This window comes from Lepisosteus oculatus, chromosome 27, assembly GCF_040954835.1.
Source record: "Lepisosteus oculatus isolate fLepOcu1 chromosome 27, fLepOcu1.hap2, whole genome shotgun sequence".
In the NCBI taxonomy this organism is placed as follows: Eukaryota; Metazoa; Chordata; class Actinopteri; order Semionotiformes; family Lepisosteidae; genus Lepisosteus; species Lepisosteus oculatus.
In genome coordinates, this window is record NC_090722.1 from 10,907,753 (window position 1) to 10,929,441 (window position 21,689).

At 51.1% G+C, this 21,689-nt stretch overlaps 2 protein-coding genes across 2 annotated transcripts; both read left to right on the forward strand.

Annotated features, from left to right (window-relative positions):
- The first annotated feature begins 292 nt into the window (after positions 1–292).
- Positions 293–3,544, forward strand: LOC102697715 (chymotrypsin-like protease CTRL-1). Its single transcript, XM_006641529.3, has 7 exons — positions 293–369; positions 571–674; positions 1,010–1,089; positions 1,686–1,767; positions 1,990–2,170; positions 2,556–2,683; positions 3,139–3,544. Exons 1-7 carry the CDS (start codon positions 318–320, stop codon positions 3,298–3,300), a joined length of 789 nt encoding a protein of 262 aa, XP_006641592.2. The 5' UTR covers positions 293–317; the 3' UTR covers positions 3,301–3,544.
- Positions 3,545–12,247: 8,703 nt separating this feature from the next.
- LOC102692580 (chemerin-like receptor 1) lies at positions 12,248–18,746 on the forward strand. The gene is made up of 2 exons (XM_069185369.1): positions 12,248–12,760; positions 16,714–18,746. Exon 2 carries the CDS (start codon positions 16,744–16,746, stop codon positions 17,800–17,802), a length of 1,059 nt encoding a protein of 352 aa, XP_069041470.1. The 5' UTR covers positions 12,248–12,760; positions 16,714–16,743; the 3' UTR covers positions 17,803–18,746.
- The last annotated feature ends 2,943 nt before the right edge of the window (positions 18,747–21,689 follow it).

The following is a 21,689-nucleotide window of genomic DNA, read 5'->3' on the forward strand; positions in this document are numbered from 1 at the left end:
AAATCAACTAGGACTCTGGGAGTGTGGAACAAGCCCAGCCACGTGGTTGTCACAGTCGATGCTCTGGTTTCACTCAAGACGCTGGGGGACTGAGTGGCCTTGTAACCTTCCTTGTTTTCCTGCTCTCGATGTTTTCTTGTTTTCCTGCGCCCGATGGGCACACGTCCAGCAGAGGAAACCGTGTGTGTGTGTCTGAGCGGGGGGCCCCTCACCTGGGCACACACACACTCTTTCCCACAGGGGCTGGGGCGAGGCGCGGGCAGGTATAAAGACCGCCCTGCCCCAGGGCACACCAGAGGAGACCCTGCGTCTCAGCTATGGCCGCGCTGTGGATCGTCAGCTGCCTGGCCCTGGTGGGCTCAGCCCTGGGTGAGAGTGGAGTCCTGCAGCACCAGCCACAGTAACACTTGAGCTGCAGTTCGGTCATTGTTATCGCATTGCTATGACTAGGACTATGTTCAGTTCAGTTCATTTGCCACATGCATACACGCCACAAAATGCTTATTTCGGGCTGTGAGGCAGAGCCCCTGCTGTCCGGGTGTGACGGTGTGTTAACCCTTTCCCCTCCAGGCTGCGGGGTGCCCAGCATCAGGCCCGTGGTGAGTGGCTACAACAAGATTGTGAACGGCGAGAACGCTGTGCCCGGCTCCTGGCCCTGGCAGGTCTCTCTGCAGGTGAGCCACAGACACACCCCCTCCTGTTCCTGTCACTCTGTCTGTCTCCCTTTCTGCCTGTCTCCCTCTCTGTCTGCCTGCCTGTCTGTCTGTCTGTCCATCCAGTATCAATGACAGTGGCAGGAACAGCAGGCCAAGGCCCGGCTGCATCATCTGCAGCTCTGTGTGTCTGTGCCTGCGAATCCACCCCGAGGGATCTGGTTCTGGACCCTGAGCAGCTGCAAGGTGTTTCCCTGACTGGAGGAGAGAGTGCAGGTGCAGAGCAGGCCAGCAGGGGGGCACAGGGGCACAGCACCTCCTGTCTCTCAGCGGTGGGGTGTCTCTGTGTTTTGCAGCAGTTCTCTGGGTTCCACTTCTGCGGAGGCTCCCTCATCAGCCAGTACTGGGTGGTCACGGCCGCCCACTGCCGCGTCAGGTACGATCCTCACCCCCTGAGCCCCCTGAGCCCCCGCAGCCCCAGTCCTGGTCCTGGAGGGTCTGGTGTGTCCCCAGGGTTTCAGTCCAGCTGGGCTCCTAACGATCTCAACCAGCTCGTTAGAGGCTTATTTGTACTTACTTGATTGCATACCGCGCTGATTCTCGTCGAGAAGCTTCATGATGGGACCAGCGCCAGTGCCCATGTTTACTACCCAGCTCTTGGCTAGTTGAATATTCCTTGGAAAAGGAATTTCCCAGGAGTTTCTGCTGATCAGCTGATCACTTTCAGCAACTAGCGAGCAGGAAGGGCCACTTTCACGTGACAATTTGCGCGAAACTCTCGCTCTCGTCCGTGACGAGACCAGCGGTTTCTCGTCTGCCAGCGACAACATGGCCACCATGAAGTACTCTCACAAAGTTCGTGATTTTGCACTTAACTCAAAATTTTCACATTTGTGCACTCCTGTCTGAGAAATCGGGCGTGCAGTTCCCCCTTCAATGACGTGACAGTTTGGAGAGTGGGAGGGGATGTAGAAATTGATCTTGTCAAACAAGCTGTAGCAAACCCGGCTTCTCCTGCCTGTATCGCCACAGCCCCAGCCAGCACCGCGTCATCCTGGGGGAGTACGACCGCTCCTCCAACACCGAGCAGATCCAGGTCAAGAACATCGCCAAGGTAACGCCCCCCACTCTTCCCCAGTACGACATCGTGTGTCCACGCGCCCCTACATTCAACGAGCTCCCCACAGTGCGCGGCGTCACAGTGCTGGAATCTCCTGCTCGTCCGCCGCCGCTGTAAGGAGCTCTGCTCGGGTGCTCCCCAGGCGAAAGGCGCTATACGGCCTGGGAGCAGTGACCGCAGGAGTGTCTTGACGGCATGCGTTTGCGTTTTGTTCAGGCGATCACTCACCCCTACTACAACGCCAACACCTTCAACAATGACATCACCCTGCTGAAGCTCTCCTCGCCCGCCCAGATCACTGCCCGCGTCTCGCCCGTCTGCCTGGCCAGCGCTGGCATGAGCGTCCCGTCTGGAGCGCCGGTGGTCACCACGGGCTGGGGCCGGACAGCCGGCAGCTGTGAGCATCGCCGTCTGCGTGTCTCCTCTGTCTCTCATCTTCTTCGTCATCATCTGCCTCTGTCAGACTGTCTTCATCTCTTCACTGTCTCTCTGCATATCTCCTCTGTCTCTCTGTCTCTCTGTATATCTCCTGTCTCTCTGTCTCTCTGTATATCTCCTCTGTCTCTCTATCTCTCTGCATATGTCCTGTCTCTCTGTCTCTCTGTATATCTCCTGTCTCTCTGTCTCTCTGCATATCTCCTGTCTCTCTGTATGTCTCCTGTCTCTCTGCCTGTCTGTATATCTCCTCTGTCTCTCTCTCTCCGTTACTCTGAATAACTCTTTCACTGTCTATCCATCTACTTTCTGTCTCTCATTTCACATCCCTCTCTGTTTTTCTGCAGCTTCTCCCCCTCGTCTCCAGCAGGTGGCGCTGCCCCTCCTGACCCCGGCGGCCTGCAGGCAGTACTGGGGAAACAAGATTTCTGACGTCATGATCTGCGCAGGGGCCTCAGGCGTCTCGTCCTGCCAGGTGAACAATATGACGTCACTGACTTGACATCAGCCCCCGCCCCCCGTAGCCTGATTAGATCAGGAGCTCAGCAGCACCTGGCCTACAACATCCTGGGGTGGGAGACCTCTGAGGGACACCAGGTGGCTTCTGTAAGCTGTGTTAGGGGACCAGTAGGAGGCTCTCCTCCCCCTGGTGCAGAAGTTCCAGACCAATATCCCACTGGGAGGACAAGGGACTGAAGCAGCTGTCTTTCAGATGAGGCATCAAACATCTGGCATCAGCTCCTGACCCCTGGATAATTCAAAATCCCAGGGCTGGTTGTAAGAGAAGGGCAGTCTGGGCTGTACAGTCGGCCCTCTGTATACAGTAGCTCCCCCTTAATCCACCTGGTGCTGCAGTTTCTCTCTCCTCCCCCTGAGGAATTCCCTGCTGGAGTAACACTCCTTCCTCCTTGTCTCTGTCTGTGTGAGCAGGGCGACTCTGGCGGCCCCCTGGTGTACGAGAGGAGCGGCACCTGGTACCTCATCGGCATCGTGTCCTGGGGCACCCAGAACTGCAACGTGCGGGCGCCCGGCGTCTACGCGCGCGTCTCCGCGCTGCGGCAGTGGATCGACCAGACCGTGGCTTACAACTAGGACCGCGCCCGCGTTCACGGAGCGTGATGGTTATTGCGACGTCTAAATAAAAAAAAACATGTAATAGGTTTATTCCCTGCTGAAAAAAGAAGAAAGAAAACACGTCTCCAGCAGCCCGAAGAAGGCTCCACGGCCGAAACGTTGTGTTTTCTTTTTTTTTTCAGCAGGGAATACACCTATTGTTCGTTTGCAGCCTACGCATGCTGACGCAGCTACACACCTGAATTAAATAAAAAACATGACCTCTTAAAACGAGCTTCTTTTTATTCGAATAGTCGGCGAGCAGAACGGGTCCGCAAGTGTGGAGTACCAGAAAACGACGAGTGTATTTATTACGATTCTCACAAGGGGGCGTGGGCAAGTACAAAGAAACGTCTCTGTTTTTATATAAACGGGTCACACATTTTCCATCATTCGGTGACTGTTCTTGAACAGAGTTAGGCAAGATAAAACTGTCTGGAGAGGAGCGGGGGTTTGTAGTGGGGGTGGCACTGGAGTGATCCCGAGTTTAAAGGTCACCGTGGCTCAAGTCAGCAATGTAAAGATCAGAAACGCCGCGGAAGCATCTGATTTGATTCATTATCACTGAATGAATGAGTTTATGGGTCTTCAGAAATGGATCTCCTGACACCCTGCAGCCAGAGACCACCGTCGGCTGCCTCTTGGTTCGTGACAGTGGCTCCAGATCAAACCCTCCATTGACTTAATAACTGTTAGATTCATTTGAACAGTTAGTTCCCAGCTCTTAAACACGTCGGAGCTTTAACCGTCGTATTTTGTAAATGGAAAAAAAAACTCAAACTCGTGAAAAAACAAAATGCAAATAATCAATTAAAGCACTTTCTTGGGTCAATTAAGGCTTCTGTACATTCAAGCAATCCGAGCCAGAATGACATCCAAGCAGCCAATACGAGATGCTAACGTCACTCAAAGGATCAGCCTCCTTATTTCCTCCCAATAGGGAAGAAATATGAGCCTCGGGCCCCGCCCATTGGCAAGGTGCCTCCTAGCAGTTAATTGGCTGAGGGGAATCAATGTTCTACGCAATTGGTTAGAAACAGGGAGGCGGGGTGGAGAGGGATGAGTTGCTAAGTGGCTAATGGCAGAAATCGGGAACGAGATATTTGTTTTTGACTCAGCTGTCAGAGGTTCAATTTAAGTGGAAAACAGTTTTGCAATTAACCACATATTAAACTTTAAGAACTATATATATTTTTTAAAATGTTGGGAAGGAAGGAGGTGTTAAAAGATTGCTTTTCTCTTGTGGTCAGGTTGCATTAACAGAGTATTATCAGATGCTTTTTGACTGAACACATATCCAAGTAGCAAAAATCACAGGTTACTGGGTTAAACTACACGCCCCTTCTGCTCAATATGCGTCACATTGAGCAATACTTTTTTAAATAATTTGTAGATCTGTGTTGCGTTTCATAACCCACAGCTCAGTAATCTTGGTTGTTTTAATGTTGCTTTCTTCCCTACCAGTAAAACGTGTGAGACACATTTAGCCATCCCCCTCGGACCACACCTACACCATCACCATCTACCTCTTTATGATTTCTTATCTATCGCACATCTCCAGTCATTGTTTACACGTCTGTATTGTTTACATTCAAACCGTCTACATGTTTACTTGCACATTGTCTATTGTTTGTTTGTACATTGTCTTGATGCACTGTTTGCACTTTGTCTTGTTTTTTACACTTGTTTTACAATCGAGAGGCTTTCTGTCAGTAAGAATTCCTTTGTACCAGTACCGGTTACATATGGCAATAAAGTTCACGTTCAAGTTTTCCATTCAGGAAAAAAGCTTACTTCGCATCCGCAAAGAAACTAAAAGCAGCAAGCAAAGCGAACGGTTTAGCTAGTTTTAGATTTGAAGCTAAAAGTAGGTACAGAGCCGACGAGCGCTGTTTCTATTTCATGTTTCACCCGTTTTCTGTTTCATGATGATAAAACGTGCGAAAATGCAGTAGTTGCGGTATAGGGAGGTAAAAAACAAAACTGTAGCTAAAAAATACCGGATTCTCTGCAGCGTGAGGAAGGGTCAGGTTTTCTTTAGATTAATGTTGGTTTTGCTCCACCTGTTGTTGTTTTTTAACGTTTTATCAAAGGTGTACCTCACCGTATTTTAACTTCAAACAACGTTCACTCTTTCACGATTTCCAGTGGGGTTACTTGTTTTGACCCAGTAAGGGAAACATTCCCACCGCCGTGCCGGCAGTCAACAGTCAGCTGACCCTGACTGAAAGACGAAGCAGGGGGACTGGAGCTGTGTCAAGGAATGTTGGTACCAGTCTCAAAATCCATTTTAGAGGTGACAGAGGCCGCGTTTTGTCTTCCATTTTATTTATTTCAAGCGAGATCCCGCAGAAAAAAAAGAAGGGACTGAGTCAAGAATCCATTTTCCAAAATAAGCAAAGCTTGTCGTCTTGAGAAACAACCGCCGAGGGCTCAGCCTGGAGAGAAAACACCCGAATCTGGTAAAGTTATCGCAAACATGCTCGACCACAGCCACAGGATGACAAAGTTTTTTTTCCCTCTAGTGCGGGATGTGTTTTTATGAAACTACAAAAGCAGGCAGACTCTTTTTGTAGTTTATTTCTTTTCCACGAGATTCAGTTTTTTAGTAGAAATCCCACGTGCTTTTTTTCAGGTGGAGAGACAGGTGGGAAATCAGGACCTCCCGACCAGTATTGTTTCTGAGCACCGTACGCACCGCCGCGCGGCGCTGGCTGTGGCTGCAGGCTGGCGCGTCTTGCTGGGGTTTGATCTAACCAGCCCCCCCGGGGGCGCAGGGGGTGACATCCAGCTGGGCCGCTTGCCCCCTGTCCTGATTTCCAGCCGGTGTGGCGCGAGCCTGCGGGTGGTGAGGCCCGGAGCGGAGCAGCTGGGTTGGACTGTGGCCCGGGGAAGTGTTTGGGCTTTAGCTGCTAGTGTGCCAAGCGAGCTCTGGGAGGGCTGGATGACTTGGAGACCCCCAGCTCGGCGCTGGGTGGGCGAGGCCAGCAGGATCCTGTCTGGCCCGGTGTGTCTCAGTTTATTTCAGTGGTGGAGGGATGTTGTTTTCTGGGTGAAATTGAAGAGGAATTCCAAACCTACAACCGATGTACGGTTTCAGCGTTCAGCCAAAGGTTTCGCATCAGAAGTTCGGTTGTTCAGAAACCACACATGCGTGGAGAGGAAATTTGATTTGGCCCTGATGCCGTCTGAAAAGTGTCTGGATGTCTGTACTGGACCAGGTCTCCATCTGTGGGGGTAGAAGTGTTTTTCTTCTTTTTATTTTTGCACAGACTAGGTGTTTTTGGGGTCCCCCTAGTCCCCCAAAACTGCTCTGCCCTCCTGGCTGTGACTGCCCCTGGTTATAGCTTAGAACTAAAAACCATGTGGTTTGGTTTGACAGAGACGTGCAGCCCTATCTCTTAGGTGATGCAAGCCAGCCTCCTCCACAGTCACACTCACTCACTGGCCTGTGCACACTCAGTCATACTGGTGCATATGTTCTCACAATCAGGCACACTCATGGCCACATGCAGTCGCACTCTTACACTCCACACAGGGGGAAGACAACCTTCATCAACAGCCTTGACAATCTCAGATTTAAAAGATGCACCTTGCTCTATAACAAAAGTCATATCCGGTTGTGGGGAGGTCTGTGTCAGCAGATCTCTCCTGACTCGTCCCCACTCTGACGCACACACAGCACCACACCACACCGCACTGCAGTGCCACCCTGGCTGAAACAGGAAGCAGGAAGCAGGAAGTGATGCCTGGGAGGCTGGACCGTCGAGGCCTCAGCAAGATTCTTTCTTCCTGTCCCCTATAAGGAGGAACGTCCCAGGCTGCTTTGGAGTCTCTCTGGATGAATGTGGATCCTGCAGCCTCTGTGGTTGTCATGGCACCCGAGCTCGAACCTGGACCGGCATCACAGCTGCCCTTGCGGGTCAGGAGGGTGGGCAGAGTGACCACTTGTCCAACTCCATCACTGCAGCTCTCGGCTTGACCTGGACTCTGGAGGTTGCTGGCCTGTGCAATCCTGCACACGTGGGAAAGACAGGAATTCAACAGGAATCAGGATCGGGAGGCTGTGAGCTCAGCTGGAGATGCTGCCAGGCTTGGGTCGGTCCCGAGTTGAACTCGGGTCAAGCTCGGGTCAAGCTCGGGTTGGGCTTGGGTCGGGCTCGGGTTGAACTCGGGTCAAGCTCGGGTTGGGCTCGGGTCGGGCTCAGTTTGCTTGCGTTGGGCCCAGTTCAGGCACGGGTCATGCTCAGGTTTGTCCTGGGTTGGGCTCGGTTCGGTTCGTGCTCAGGTCGGGCCTCCTTCAGAACACTTATTTCCAAGCCCTGGGTCATGAACCCATCCCTGCAACTCTGAAGAGTGGGGGTGGAAGGTCCCCGCTCTCGCGGAAGAGCGCTCTGGGTTTCACTGTCGGACTGCGATCAGGCTGAGGTTCTCGTCGAGAGCCCGGCTCGGTCCTGCTCGGCGCTGGAGCTGATCGCGGGTCGTCCTGATAAGATCCCTCAGCCTGTCCCTCTCACCGCTGCTCTGAGGACTGTGGCCCATCGGGCCAGGAAGAAGCCCGTTTCAGGACACGGACACCTCAGGGGCCTCCGCTGCCTGAAGTAAAGAGATGGTTCTGAAAACAGTCGGGGTTCGAGCCTACGAGGGGGCGCTGGAACAAGCACGGACCCCACGAGCCGGCTGGGCTGAACGGCTCCTCTCGTTCGAACCCGTGAGCCTTTCCTTCTGCTGTGCTGTACAGCTGTCAGGAGTGCCGTGAGTCTCGTGTGCGTTCATCACCTCCAAAACCCTGCACAGCCCCCAGACTCCCCTCCCAGCCCCTCGATCTTCCATCACACGTGCGGTGCCTCTGGGGTGTGTGTGTGTGTGTGTGCACGTGGAGGTGTGTGTGTACGTGCCACTGTGCATGTGTGTGAGGCAGCGAGGGGGGGAGTGTCTGTGTTTCTGAGGCTTGAGGTGGGGGGGGTCACCTCTTCAACCTTCTTTTTGGGGTTTGTGATGCTACTGCTTATCAGGTGTGAAGCTACTGTGTTCTTGACAACTGCACACGTGCCTGACACCCCCCACACCCCCACACCCCCACAGTGGTTTCCTTCCAGCTGCAGCTTGTAAACACCTCGATCACAACCTCATCACGAGCCAAACATCAACACTGCACTGAGAGAGAGAGGGGTTCATACAGACACACTGACTGGACACTCCAGTACATCAACACTGCACTGAGAGAGAGGGGTTAATACAGACACACTGACTGGACACTCCAGTACATTAACACTGCACTGAGAGAGAGAGGGGTTCATACAGACACACTGACTGGACACTCCAGTACATTAACACTGCACTGAGAGAGAGAGGGGTTCATACAGACACACTGACTGGACACTCCAGTACATCAACACTGCACTGAGAGAGAGAGGGGTTCATACAGACACACTGACTGGACACTCCAGTACATGAACACTGCACTGAGAGAGAGAGGGGTTCATACAGACACACTGACTGGACACTCCAGTACATTAACACTGCACTGAGAGAGAGAGGGGTTCATACAGACACACTGACTGGACACTCCAGTACATTAACACTGCACTGAGAGAGAGAGGGGTTCATACAGACACACTGACTGGACACTCCAGTACATTAACACTGCACTGAGAGAGAGGGGTTAATACAGACACACTGACTGGACACTCCAGTACATGAACACTGCACTGAGAGAGAGGGGTTAATACAGACACACTGACTGGACACTCCAGTACATTAACACTGCACTGAGAGAGAGGGGTTAATACAGACACACTGACTGGACACTCCAGTACATGAACACTGCACTGAGAGAGAGAGGGGTTCATACAGACACACTGACTGGACACTCCAGTACATTAACACTGCACTGAAAGAGAGAGGGGTTCATACAGACACACTGACTGGACACTCCAGTACATTAACAGTGCACTGAGAGAGAGAGAGGGGTTAATATGGTAGAGTGCTGATCCACTGCTCTTGACTGGGCACTAACAGGGTTTTGCTTGTGATGATCTGCATGTAAATTAACATTAAGGTGGTTCTGTTTCAAGAAACTGTCGATGTGTCTGCGCAGCGAGCTTTGCAGCCTGAAGAAGTGTTAACCATTTAACCAGCAAACAAACTGTAAACACGGTCCTGTGTTACTCTGGGCCCAAGCATACCGTCACAGCTATTTAAAACACGAGGTAAAAACAGCTGCCTTCCTACAGCGATGTGAAGTGATGAAAACGGCCAAAAATAGTGTTTTTCTCTCTAAGCCAGTTAACATCATATCAAAGCATCTTATCTTTAACGCTCTACAAGTGTTAGGACCAGTTGTGTTTGTGTTCAGTAAATCTATTTGAGTGTGTGTACAGACAGTAAAAAAGACTGAGATGAATTCCCGACATGTGCACCAGCTCCTTGACCCACACACCCCAGCAGGAGACACACAGAGGCGATTCACTTAGCTGAGAGCAATTAATTCAATAATAATAATTAATACAGATTCCTAACACTTATATAGCGCTTTTCTGGACACTCCACTCAAAGCGCTTTACATGTAATGGGGATCCCCTCCAACCCCACCAGTGTGTACCCCCACCTGGATGATGCACCAGTCTGCTCCCCACACACCAGCTCTCAGTGGGGAGGAGAGCAGAGTGATGGAGCCAGTTCAGAGAGGGGGGTGACTGGTAAAGGCCAGGGGGAAATTTGGCCAGGACACCGGGGTGACACCCCTACTCCTTTCGAGAAACGCCCTGGGATTGTTAATGACCACAAAGAGTCAGGACCCCGGTTTTACATCTCATCCAAAGGATGGTGCCTTTTTTACAGCACAGTGTCCCCAGCACTATACTGGGGCATTAGGACCCACACAGACCGCAGGGTGAGCGCCCCCTACTGGTCCCAAATGACAAAGCAGAGGAGAGAGAGCATCTTCATTATCCCCCAGGGGCAACTTGTTCTACAGCAGCAGACAATATAAAGAGAAAATACTAAAGCGATACACATAAACATGAACAAGACAATCTGTGGAGCAAGGTTATAGCCACAGGTATAAGTGAAAACTTGAACCTGTTTGTTCTTAAATGGGGAAAGGTGTACCTGCGCTCTGAGGGGAGTAGGGGGTCGTGAACCAGTCCACTGGGAGGAGCCTGGTGGCGAAGGGCTGAAAGACCAGCAGCAGGGGCGTACTCTCCAGCCTGCTCTCACTGTCAGAGCAGCCAACCAGGGCAAGAGTCAACACAGACGCCATAAAAGACCGATCAACAGCTAACTGTTAGCTTTAAAATGTTTAAGCTTCCTGTTCATCCTTCAAGGAAAATAGACACTGTCGCCCTGTTTTGAAAATAGAATGAATGTTTGCCCCAAAATATAACTTGCTGTCCGGAACAGTCCCCAAATCCTTCAATTTGGCTGCCCTCTCCACTGGTTCTTCCCTGTCGGATATAGAGACCAGGAGGAGAGCTTGGCAACGTTGTGCTGGAGGGAATGGCGAAAATCAAACACAGCCTCTAAATTGAAGCAAGTTAATCAGGCACAGCAGTGCGATCCGCTCCAGGTTTTACCATCTGTCAGTCAGATTCCCAGCTGTCTAATCCGCTCCAGGTTTTACAATGAGCTGCCGTGTTCTCTTCTACAACAGAGGCCTTGTTGCACAGACCCACAGACCTGTTATGTAAAAGATATTGTAATATGAAGTTCACTTGTTTTATTCTGCCTCATCAATAGTTTGCAGTGTATAATATGAGCACAGACAGTCATAACAGAAACAGTGGTTACTTATTGAGTGGTTTTGTTGACAGCAGGTTTGCCTGCCCTTTTCAGATATTTGCAGTATCTGACATGACTTAATTCATTAGAAGACCTGTAAGCCACTTATTGCCAGGAAGAATGAGCAACTCTGGTCTTCTTCTGAACTCCATGAGCTGTAGTGCGTATGTGTGAGGTTTGTGGTGCGTGTGTGTGTGACATTTGTTGCGTGTGTGGTGCTTGTTGAGTGTGTGCGGTGCTTGTTGAGTGTGTGATATTTGTTGTGTGTGTGGTGCTTGTTTAGTGTGTGGTGCTTGTTGAGTGTGTGTGGTGCTTGTTGAGTTTGTGCGGTGCTTGTTGAGTGTGTGATATTTGTTGTGTGTGTGCAGTGTGTTGAAGAGATTGCTCTGAGACTGACAGAAGTCCAGCTACAGTTTCTTTCACATCGGAACTCAGGGGCCTCATTGTCTGCAGCCTCATGGGGCCACAGGCAGTCCAGCAGGGTCCGAAGGTCTCTTTCAAATCCAATGAGCCAATTAAGACCTGCGGAGGAGGGATAAGCTGCTCCAACTAAGCCTCAGTTAGCCTCACAAGTGTTAGGGTTGAGCATCCTTTCCCCTAGCTTGATTGCGGTATTATTTCCAGGTGTTAAGGATCAGTGTTGCTCTATAGGCCTGAAGCGTCTGATACCCAGGGCTCAGCGCTGGGACATGTCCAGAGGCCCGTGGAGTCGTCTGAGGGCACAGGCCTTGCCTGGATTTAGAGATGAGGTGAGGGTCTGCACTGGGAGCGGGAGCTCTCCGATGCCCCGTGTTCTGACTCCTGCCTCTGCCAGGCTGTCCAAGACCTGCATTCCCAGCGGGCAAACAGCTCCGAGTCCGACCCCTTGGAACTAAAGACAGGCGGGGAAGAGGAGCCAGCTTCCCAAATCCCAGCTGGACAGTCCTGTTTTGTGTGTGTGTTTGGTGAGCTGCTCGCCCTCAGGGGAACGGCGCTGAGGGAGCAGGAGGCGTCGGGCTCTGGAAAGCGCCCAGCTCCTTCTGTCCAGCCCGGGCAGGCAGCCAGGGAAATTCCGTTATGGAGCAAAATCCCCAAAAAGGATTCCAGATGGACTTAACTAGGAGGAGTCACTCCTAACCTCGGATTCTTGCCCCATGATAAACGGGACAAATCCTGCAGAATGCAAGAAGGAATAGCCCAAGCTAGACTTTGCCGCGCTCCGGGCAACAAAATAAAGGAAGCCATATCTGCAGGGAAATCTCACCGGGAGACACGGAGCCAAGAACCCGTTCAGGCTGCTGCTGGATGTGAGCGTCTGGAGTCCTGTCTGTGGGGAATCGCAGTGCTGGGAACAGAATATTTCCCTCTTCGGCCGACGGTCCCTGAAGCTCTGACCACTGGGCAGCCTTCGCCTGAGGCGAGCCCCGGTGCTTCTAAGAAAGCTCTTGCTGTGGTGCTCTGCCTCCTGTTTGCCAATGAGTGGAGGAAGCTTTTTTTTCACTTCTTCTTTTTTTTTTCTGCGTGAACAGGAACTGGCTGCAGAGGAGCCGGTGCAGTGCAGTCGCTGCGTTGTCACGGGCGCAGCGAGAGGGCTGGAGGCACGGGGCAGAGGGGCTGAACTCGGGGGCACTGACCACGGCGCTGGAGCTGGGGGCCACACCTTCCCAGAAACCCGCAGGTGAGGGGACCACTGCCTGGGTTTCTATATCGTCATATAGACGTCTATATTTGTTCCTTATGGCAAAGAGTGAGTAACACACATCTGTGCATCACGAGCTCTTAAATGAATTTATTTCTGCATGCATTTAAAGTGCACATACAAAGACAACTTTTTTGCATTAATTGGCTTGTCTAAATTTTTTTCTGAATTGCCTTAATCTCTTTCCTCCTATCCTCTCCCTTTTTGTCACGTTTCGTGCATCACCCGAAGTAAGACATTCATATGTGCACACATTTTATCAAAGCCTTCTACGGTGCACAAAACAACTCGTAATCTGTGTTGGCAAGTATCCTGGGGAGCACCAACTCACTATTGTATTTCCCCGTGAATCTCTGAATCACTAGTGAAACAGAAGTGTGGCTTAGATTGGAGCATTGGTTTTTAGTGCACTTCGACACTGTAAGGGTGTGAATTCATTTCTTATGAGCTTGTTGGTTAATTAGGGACGAAGCTTTCGTGCTGCTGGTGCTCAGATGCGGACTCAGACAGAAACTAGCACAGTCTGGTCCTCGGACGTCAGGGCTGGAGCCGCAGAAACGAGAATTACAGCAGCTGAAAGCCGAGAGAGGTCAGATGTCTCAAAACAGCGCGATCGGGGCTCGTGTCGGGGTGCACAGGGGGGGCAGGGAGAGGTGAGACAGGAGGGTCTCTCACGGCCCACGGCTCCCCCAGGCCTCGAGCTCATTGTTGTCCATTTCCTGGACAGCAGCTCCGCAGTGAAAGACAGGACATGGGAGATGGGTGAACCCCTGCTTGACCCGGCCAGTCAAGGGTTCGAGAGGGGGAGCGCAGCGCTATTGCCCAGGGAGTCTGAGCTGGCGGGGCTGTAGCATGCATTCCCAGCCCTTTCAAGACCTGTGGCTCACTGCCGAAGAGCTAGGCTTAGTGTCGTCTCTCTGGGAAGAAGGGGCTGAGAGATTCAAAGGGTTCAGCCTGTCGTGTTGAGCTGACAGCTGGACGCCTGGTGCTCACGGCTTGGCTGTGTGTCAGAGCAGCTGGCCAGCTGTGACCAGCTGTGGCCGGCTGAGGTACAGTGTCACTGAAAGTGGGACAGATCAGTAGCAGTTAGTAAAAGCAGCACTGGTAGCAGTATCAGAGTAAGTATCAGTAGTAGCAGCATTAGTATTATCAGGAGCTGTATCAGTAGCGGTGACAGTGGTATAAGTAGTGGAAGTAGTATCAATAATCAAGCAGCAATATCAGTGGCAGTAATAGCAATAGTAGCAGCTGTAGTATCCGTAGTAGTGGCAGTAACAGCTGTAGTATCAGTAGTAGTGGCAGTAACAGCTGAAGTATCAGTAACAGCTGTAGTATCAGTAGTAGCAGCTGAAGTATCAGTAGTAGTGGCAGTAACAGCTGTAGTATCAGTAACAGCTGTAGTATCAGTAGTAGCAGCTGAAGTATCAGTAGTAGTGGCAGTAACAGCTGTAGTATCAGTAGTAGCAGCTGAAGTATCAGTAGTAGTGGCAGTAACAGCTGTAGTATCAGTAACAGCTGTAGTATCAGTAGTAGTGGCAGTAACAGCTGTAGTATCAGTAACAGCTGTAGTATCAGTAGTAGTGGCAGTAACAGCTGTAGTATCAGTAACAGCTGTAGTATCAGTAGTAGTGGCAGTAACAGCTGTAGTATCAGTAACAGCTGTAGTATCAGTAGTAGTGGCAGTAACAGCTGTAGTATCAGTAACAGCTGTAGTATCAGTAGTAGCAGCTGTAGTATCAGTAGTAGTGGCAGTAACAGCTGTAGTATCAGTAACAGCTGTAGTATCAGTAGTAGTGGCAGTAACAGCTGTAGTATCAGTAGTAGCAGCTGTAGTATCAGTAGTAGTGGCAGTAACAGCTGTAGTATCAGTAACAGCTGTAGTAGTGGCAGTAACAGCTGTACTATCAGTAACAGCTGTAGTATCAGTAGTAGTGGCAGTAACAGCTGTAGTATCAGTAGTAGTGGCAGTAACAGCTGTAGTATCAGTAGTAGCAGCTGTAGTATCAGTAGTAGTGGCAGTAACAGCTGTAGTATCAGTAACAGCTGTAGTAGTGGCAGTAACAGCTGTACTATCAGTAACAGCTGTAGTATCAGTAGTAGTGGCAGTAACAGCTGTAGTATCAGTAGTAGTGGCAGTAACAGCTGTAGTATCAGTAGTAGCAGCTGTAGTATCAGTAGTAGTGGCAGTAACAGCTGTAGTATCAGTAACAGCTGTAGTATCAGTAGTAGTGGCAGTAACAGCTGTAGTATCAGTAACAGCTGTAGTATCAGTAGTAGTGGCAGTAACAGCTGTAGTATCAGTAACAGCTGTAGTATCAGTAGTAGTGGCAGTAACAGCTGTAGTATCAGTAGTAGCAGCTGTAGTATCAGTAGTAGTGGCAGTAACAGCTGTAGTATCAGTAGTAGTGGCAGTAACAGCTGTAGTATCAGTAACAGCTGTAGTATCAGTAGTAGTGGCAGTAACAGCTGTAGTATCAGTAACAGCTGTAGTATCAGTAGTAGTGGCAGTAACAGCTGTAGTATCAGTAGTAGCAGCTGTAGTATCAGTAGTAGTGGCAGTAACAGCTGTAGTATCAGTAACAGCTGTAGTATCAGTAGTAGTGGCAGTAACAGCTGTAGTATCAGTAACAGCTGTAGTATCAGTAGCAGCAGCTGTAGTATCAGTAGTAGTGGCAGTAACGGCTGTAGTATCAGTAACAGCTGTAGTATCAGTAACAGCTGTAGTATCAGTAGTAGTGTCAGTAGTATCAATTCCTCTGACCTCCTTCTGAGTGCACACTGTGTTTTAAAGATTTAGTCTGCAGGTTTTCCGCAGTGCACAATACAAGAGCCTTAGAGCAGTAAAAGGAGCAGGGCTGTGCCTGTAAGCTCTGCTGCAGAGGGTGAGGGGCGATGAAGAAGAAAACTGCGGAAGACCTCAGGGACTATCAGCCCTGAGGACAAAACAGTCTTCAGGCTCAAGTTATACACAATCACGCTGCCCAGGGAGTTTCAGTTCCCTTTTCTCTTTGATTTCATTTCACTTGCTGCTGTTTTTTAACTTTGTGATTTAGAAACTCAGTTGGTTAAAATGTACAAAAACTGTATCAAGTGTTAATCTTGCCTGGACTCCACACTGAGCACTCTGGCAGTACACCGCAGAGCTACGACAAAGAGAGCAGAGCCCCCTACTGCCCACCCAGAGAGATTAGGAATTGTCCAGGAACAATTATACCATCCGCCCACTTGTCCTCTAACCACTTTATCGAGTACAGAGTCACAGGGGAGCTGGAGCCTCTCCCAGCAAGCAACAGGCGCAAGGCAGGATACGCTCTGGACAGGATGCCAGTCCATCATAGGACACACACACTCACACACCCTGGACAGGACGCCAGTCCATCACAGGACACACACAGACACACACACTCACACCAAACTAAGGAGAGCATACGAACATCACGCAGACAACACTTCAGGAATGGAACCCAGGGGCCCAGAGCTGTGAGGCAGCAGTGCCGACCCCTGTGTACAGGAGGAACGTGAGTCTGTTCGTTACAGTTACTGCAGAGGCACACTGTTCTGCTCTTCACTGTTCCTTCTTGAGGTGCAGTCTCGGTCTGACTGGTGATTACATCAGGTTTGCTACTTTTACCAAGAATCAGCTCCCCAGCCAACACTGCAGAAGGCTCACATCACTTTTATTTTGTTTTATTTTGAGAGAGTGAGAGACTAACCCCTCCTTTCAGATATTCTGAATCGGCTGCGGAGCTCGTCGATGAAGACGAGGGCGGTGGCTGTTTTCACCGTCCGATCCCAGTCCGGCACAAGGCTGGGGGGAGAGGGTTGCAGGTCGAGCTGTGCAGTTGTGTTGGGTCAGTAGCTTGTCTGCACAGAGCTTGAGAGCTGCTGTCCAGGGTTTTGAGCTGGTTTGTGCTGTTGCCCTGTTGTTGCAGGATCATCTGGAGGACTCTGAGCAGTTGAAAATGAAATACACCACTGTCACTCCCACTTCACAATATTATGATTATGATTATGAGGCAGGCCATGCCACAACCATGTACTTCATAATCATAGCCACCGTCATGATGTACTGCCTGGCCTTCGTGCTGGGCACCATCGGCAACGGCCTGGTCATCTGGATCACCGGCTTCAAGATGAAGAAGACGGTCAACACCATCTGGTTCCTCAACCTGGCCGTGGCCGACTTCCTGTTCACCGCCTTCCTGCCCTTCACCATCGCGTACACCGCCATGGGCTTCCACTGGCCCTTTGGCCGGGACATGTGCCGGCTCAACAACTTCGTCATCGTCCTCAACATGTTCGCCAGCATCTTCCTCCTCACCATCATCAGCCTGGACCGCTGCCTGTCCGTGATGGCCGCCGTGTGGGCGGTCAACCGGCGCACCCCCCGCCGCGCGGAGGTGGCCTGCCTGCTGGTGTGGGTCTTGGCCTGCTGCTGCAGCATCCCCTTCGCGGCCTACCGAGACACCAAAGTTAATGAACTCAATATGACAGTATGCTACTATAACGAGTCTGGACTTAAGGCCTACGACAAGCTGGTTCTCTTCCGTTTCTTCATGGGCTTCCTGTTTCCTCTCATCATCATCGTCTGCTCCTATGTGGCCATCGGCTACCGCTTCCACACCATCCAGAGGAAGAAGTCCCTCAAGCCCTTCCGGGTCATCCTGGCCGTCATCCTGACCTTTTTCTTCTGCTGGGTGCCCTTCCACATCTTCCAGCTCCTGGAATTGAAGTTCAAAGAGGTAGAAGCAGTGATGCACGGAGCGACCATCTCCGCCAGCCTGGGCTTCCTCAATAGCTGCATGAACCCCATCCTGTACGTGTGCATGTGCCAGGACTTCCGGAAGAAGTTCCGCAGGTCCTTCCTGCTGGTGCTAGAGAGCGCCTTCCTGGAGGAGCACCTGCTGAGCTTCACCCGCCGGTCCACGGCGCACCCCGACTCGTTCATGCAGGTGCACCAGAAGAACACTCTGTTCACCGACTTCCCCGATGAGGACAACGGCGCCCACGAGTCGCTGTAGAGGAGCGCAGCGATCCCCGTACCCCAAGATCTCCTCGCCCCTTTCCCACGAGGGCAGTATGGGCCCGGAGGAGAGTGTGGGGCAAAGGGCATCACGGAGGGGCAGACAGCAGAAGAGCTTCCCAGCTTCTGAGTGGAGAAGGAGAACTGGACGACAGGACTGAAGCACGGCTCCCTTTAGACCAGCAGGGGGCGCTACACTCCCCACCTTTGCTCCTGTCTCATTGTCTTGAGATCATTCATGTTGCACGTTACTGTTAAGCAAAGCTTTGCGTGTTGAAAACTCGTTGTAGCAGGTGAAGATTGTGTTTTCTGTGCACTCTGTATATGACGAATGAATTCTGTGAGTTCTGAAAGCTCCAGGCTCTAGTGCCAGCAGGGAATTTGCAGGCACAGCTCTGAGTTAATCTTTTTTGTCATTTCCTGTAGTGTTCATTTGTGAAAATATTCAAATATCCCTCTCCTGGTTCAGGGGGATCCTGGCCTGGTGATGGGGACAGCCATTTTTTGTTTCATTAGCAAATGCAATCAGGCTTCGTTCTGTCTTTTATAACGTTTGTAATGCATATAAGGTTGCAAATTCATGTCACACAGCTGTGTACAGTTAGGTACAGATGTGCAATTAAGCTTATTGACAGTTCAATTAAGGATATTAAAATGGAAGTTCATTCAGCACCGTACGGATAACAGCAAACAGACAAAAGGGTATTCCAGAGCTGACAATATTTCTGATCTTTTTGTTATCAAATCAGATTATAGCATCTGACATACTGTTTTTAATTATACAATATTCAGTAAAAGTCTGGAATGTGTTACCCTATATAATGTACGTTTTTACTCTGTACACCCTATACAATGTGCTGTCCATATGTGTGAATGGCCATGAGGGAGAAGTGAGGGAGAAGGCTGACTAATCTGGTTAAATAAAGCTTTATACTCATAAAATTTATTGTGACTATAATCATGTTTAGATTCATGCTGCAGGAACCTGGATCCACACTTACCCAGTCAGCCTTACTTAGCGGAAATCCAGGTGCTGGCTTATAGTCTTGGGGTGAAATGTTTTTGTGCCCAACAGACCCCCCTGCACCCCAAAGTGACTTAAAACCTGAAGCTGGAAGAGATGGAGGGACATTTTGTTGCCAGATCTCTGGTGCTGGACTGGTTCTGGTCTGGGCTGTGGACCTGGACCCGCAGAGCTCTGGTTCTGGTCTGGGCTGTAGAACTGGACACACAGAGCTCTGGTTCTGGTCTGGGCTGTGGACCTGGACCCACAGGGCTCTGGTTCTGGTCTGGGCTGTAGAACTGGACCCACAGAGCTCTGGTTCTGGTCTGGACTGGGAAAAGCCATGTCGTAGGAGCGGATTCCCTGTTTTTTTCCGGAGAAACAGCTGGATGAGATCCTGGGCTCAGTCAACTACCACCTCCTGTCCTCTGCCAGCTGTGAGCTGCGGTTCTGCCCACTGCTCTGGGCCTGCCCTGCGCTCCTTGCTGTCAGCAGTGCTGGGAGCCCGGCCTGCAGTGCAGCTGGACCAGAGAGCAGAGCCTTTCAGTCTGAGAGCGCGCTTGAGCAAGGGCGTCCCCCTGCGAGCTGAGGGACAGGCACCTCCTCCAGACCAGTTTTACTCCGGGCAGGGGAGGTGGGCTGGGAGCTGAAGGACAGGCCCCGCCGCTCTGTCTGAGCGCAAGGCCTGGGTATCAAGGAGACATCTCGCACGCGACCTGTCTGTGATGGGGAAGCTGATCGGTTTCGGCTCGCCCGAAACGGCAGGAGAGTTCACCGCTGAGGGCACGGCGGGAGTTTTTTCTGCCTGACAGGAACTCTGCTGTTTTGGCAGGAACAGACCGGAGGAGGTGTCGTGGTGTGAAATCTTATCTCCTAGATCGATCTAGCCCCAGCGCACTCTGTTAATCAGAAAGAGACAGAGCGAGGGGGGCTTAGGCAGGAGTTCTGGGGGGATTTGCAATCTTCATCACATCCTGTTGTAGCCCACCGCCCCACAGGAAATTAATGGTTTCTGCTTCTTGCTAATTGAAGATCTGGTTTGGCGTGTTTCTCCTGCTCTGTACCTGTGTCTGCGTCTGTGTGTGCCTGTGTGTGGGTGCTTTGTGTGTCTCTGTGTGTGTCTGTGTGTGTGAATGTACAAGTGTGTATGTGCATACATGTCTGCAGGTATGTGTGTTGATGAAATCTGAATTAATGTGTCTCAGTAACCAGACCAGCGAGGAGTTTCTCCAAGACAGTAAGATAAGATAAGATCTAAGATCACTTTATTGGCCATCCACAGTACAATTTCCCACGTTAGGAATTTGTCTTTTCACAGACCCCAACTTTCCCATGAGACACACAGACAGGGAGAGACGCTTGGGGTCAGAGCGCAGGGTCAGCCATTTATACGGGGGCCCCTGGAGCGGCTGGGGTTAAGGGCCTTGCTCAGGGGCCCAACAGAGTAGGATTCCTCTGCCGGCTGTGGGATACAAACCGGCAACCTTCCAGCCACAGGCGCAGAACCTGAGCCGCAGAGCCACCACACCGCCCTCCAGCACAGTTCCTCACACCCTCCTAGAAGCTCGTGAGGAGCTGCAGCCCGTGGGGGCGTAGTCCCTGCAGGGTGCAGACTGAGAGGCAGGGAGCTGGAGTGTGTGTCCGGAGCACATTGCCCACAGTGGCTGTGGACTGTGGACTGTGGAGAGAGCAGGCCAGCAGACCTGACCTCCAGGCACAGCGCCGAGAGAGGAGAGCAGGGAAGTGAAGCACGTGGGAAGACGACCCCAGTACAGTTATTTCAAGAAAACGTTCTGAATAACTTCAGGGCAAAAGCTCAGTTTCACCAGAGAGTGTGATTTTCCTGTGATATAAACCTCTTAGTCAATCTGGTTTCATTGTGAAACTGAAGAGGGTTATAATCACAGCAGAGCTTGATCAATAGTTGTTTCTCTTTAGCTTCAACAAACCATAAATAAATGTCCAGAGGTACTGATCGGGGCATTGATTATTGTACAACATTGGAGCCATATACAGAGCTACTGGTCCACCTGCACATGATTCACTGACAAATAACTTCATTATCACTTCAGCACTGATCTGTCACAGTAAGAAAGGCTGTTCTGAGTCTCTGCTCCAGTCTGCGCTGTGCGGGTCAGGGCTGTTCTGAGTCTCTGCTCTGTCCTGTGTCAGTGGTCCTCTCACTGTTGCAGAAAGAACACCGGCAGTTCCACCCATGTCTCTTTTAGGAAAAGGAATATTTTGATTTTTGAGAAATCTCACTGCACCCCGGAGTAACAGCTCAGGTTACAGTGTGAGAAAACCGCCCTGCGCCCGTGAAGTAACGCCTTTTACCCCGCGACAACCAGGGATCTGCTCCAACAGCCCTCCGCTTGCTCGGCCTGTTTAAGAGACTCGAGAGAGATGCTGGGACAGAGGCACTGGGGCGCTCTGACCTGCAACCACTGTCATCTTTCACTTGACTCTTTTTTTAAAAAAGTGTTCTATTTGGTTGCGAATGACTCGCGGCGTGTCGCAGATGCGGGCACCGCGTGGTCGCAGCTCTGCGTGGAAACTGTGTGGAGGCCTGTGAAGAGCTTAACCACATCGCCTTTGTAAAAAAAACACATTTTCAATCTCTCCAGCAAGAGGGATCGACGTCTTTAATTTTGTTTTCACTGTGCAAACGTCTTGATTTTCCAGCGTCAGGGTTTTTTCTAACTCGCTCGACACCTCCTCCGTCCCAACACGCTCCCTCTCGGGCAGATGAGTTCCCCGTGCGCACATCAGCCAGGCGAGAACCACTGATCTCACTTCTTCGGTCAGGCAGCTCAGAAACCGGGGCGCAGGCGAGCGACAGCCCAGTCGGTGACCACAGGGCCAGACAGAGGGGGCTGTGCGCG

What these genes read in the sequence shown, in the direction of transcription:
- LOC102692580 (XM_069185369.1), top strand. Translation starts at nt 16,744, where the DNA reads ATGAAATACACCACTGTCACTCCCACTTCACAATATTATGATTATGAT.
- LOC102697715 (XM_006641529.3), top strand. Translation starts at nt 318, where the DNA reads ATGGCCGCGCTGTGGATCGTCAGCTGCCTGGCCCTGGTGGGCTCAGCC. An exon ending in CCTGGCAGGTCTCTCTGCAG is followed by an intron (nt 675 to 1,009) that starts GTGAGCCACAGA and finishes TGTGTTTTGCAG; the next exon opens with CAGTTCTCTGGGTTCCACTT. An exon ending in CAGGCGTCTCGTCCTGCCAG is followed by an intron (nt 2,684 to 3,138) that starts GTGAACAATATG and finishes CTGTGTGAGCAG; the next exon opens with GGCGACTCTGGCGGCCCCCT.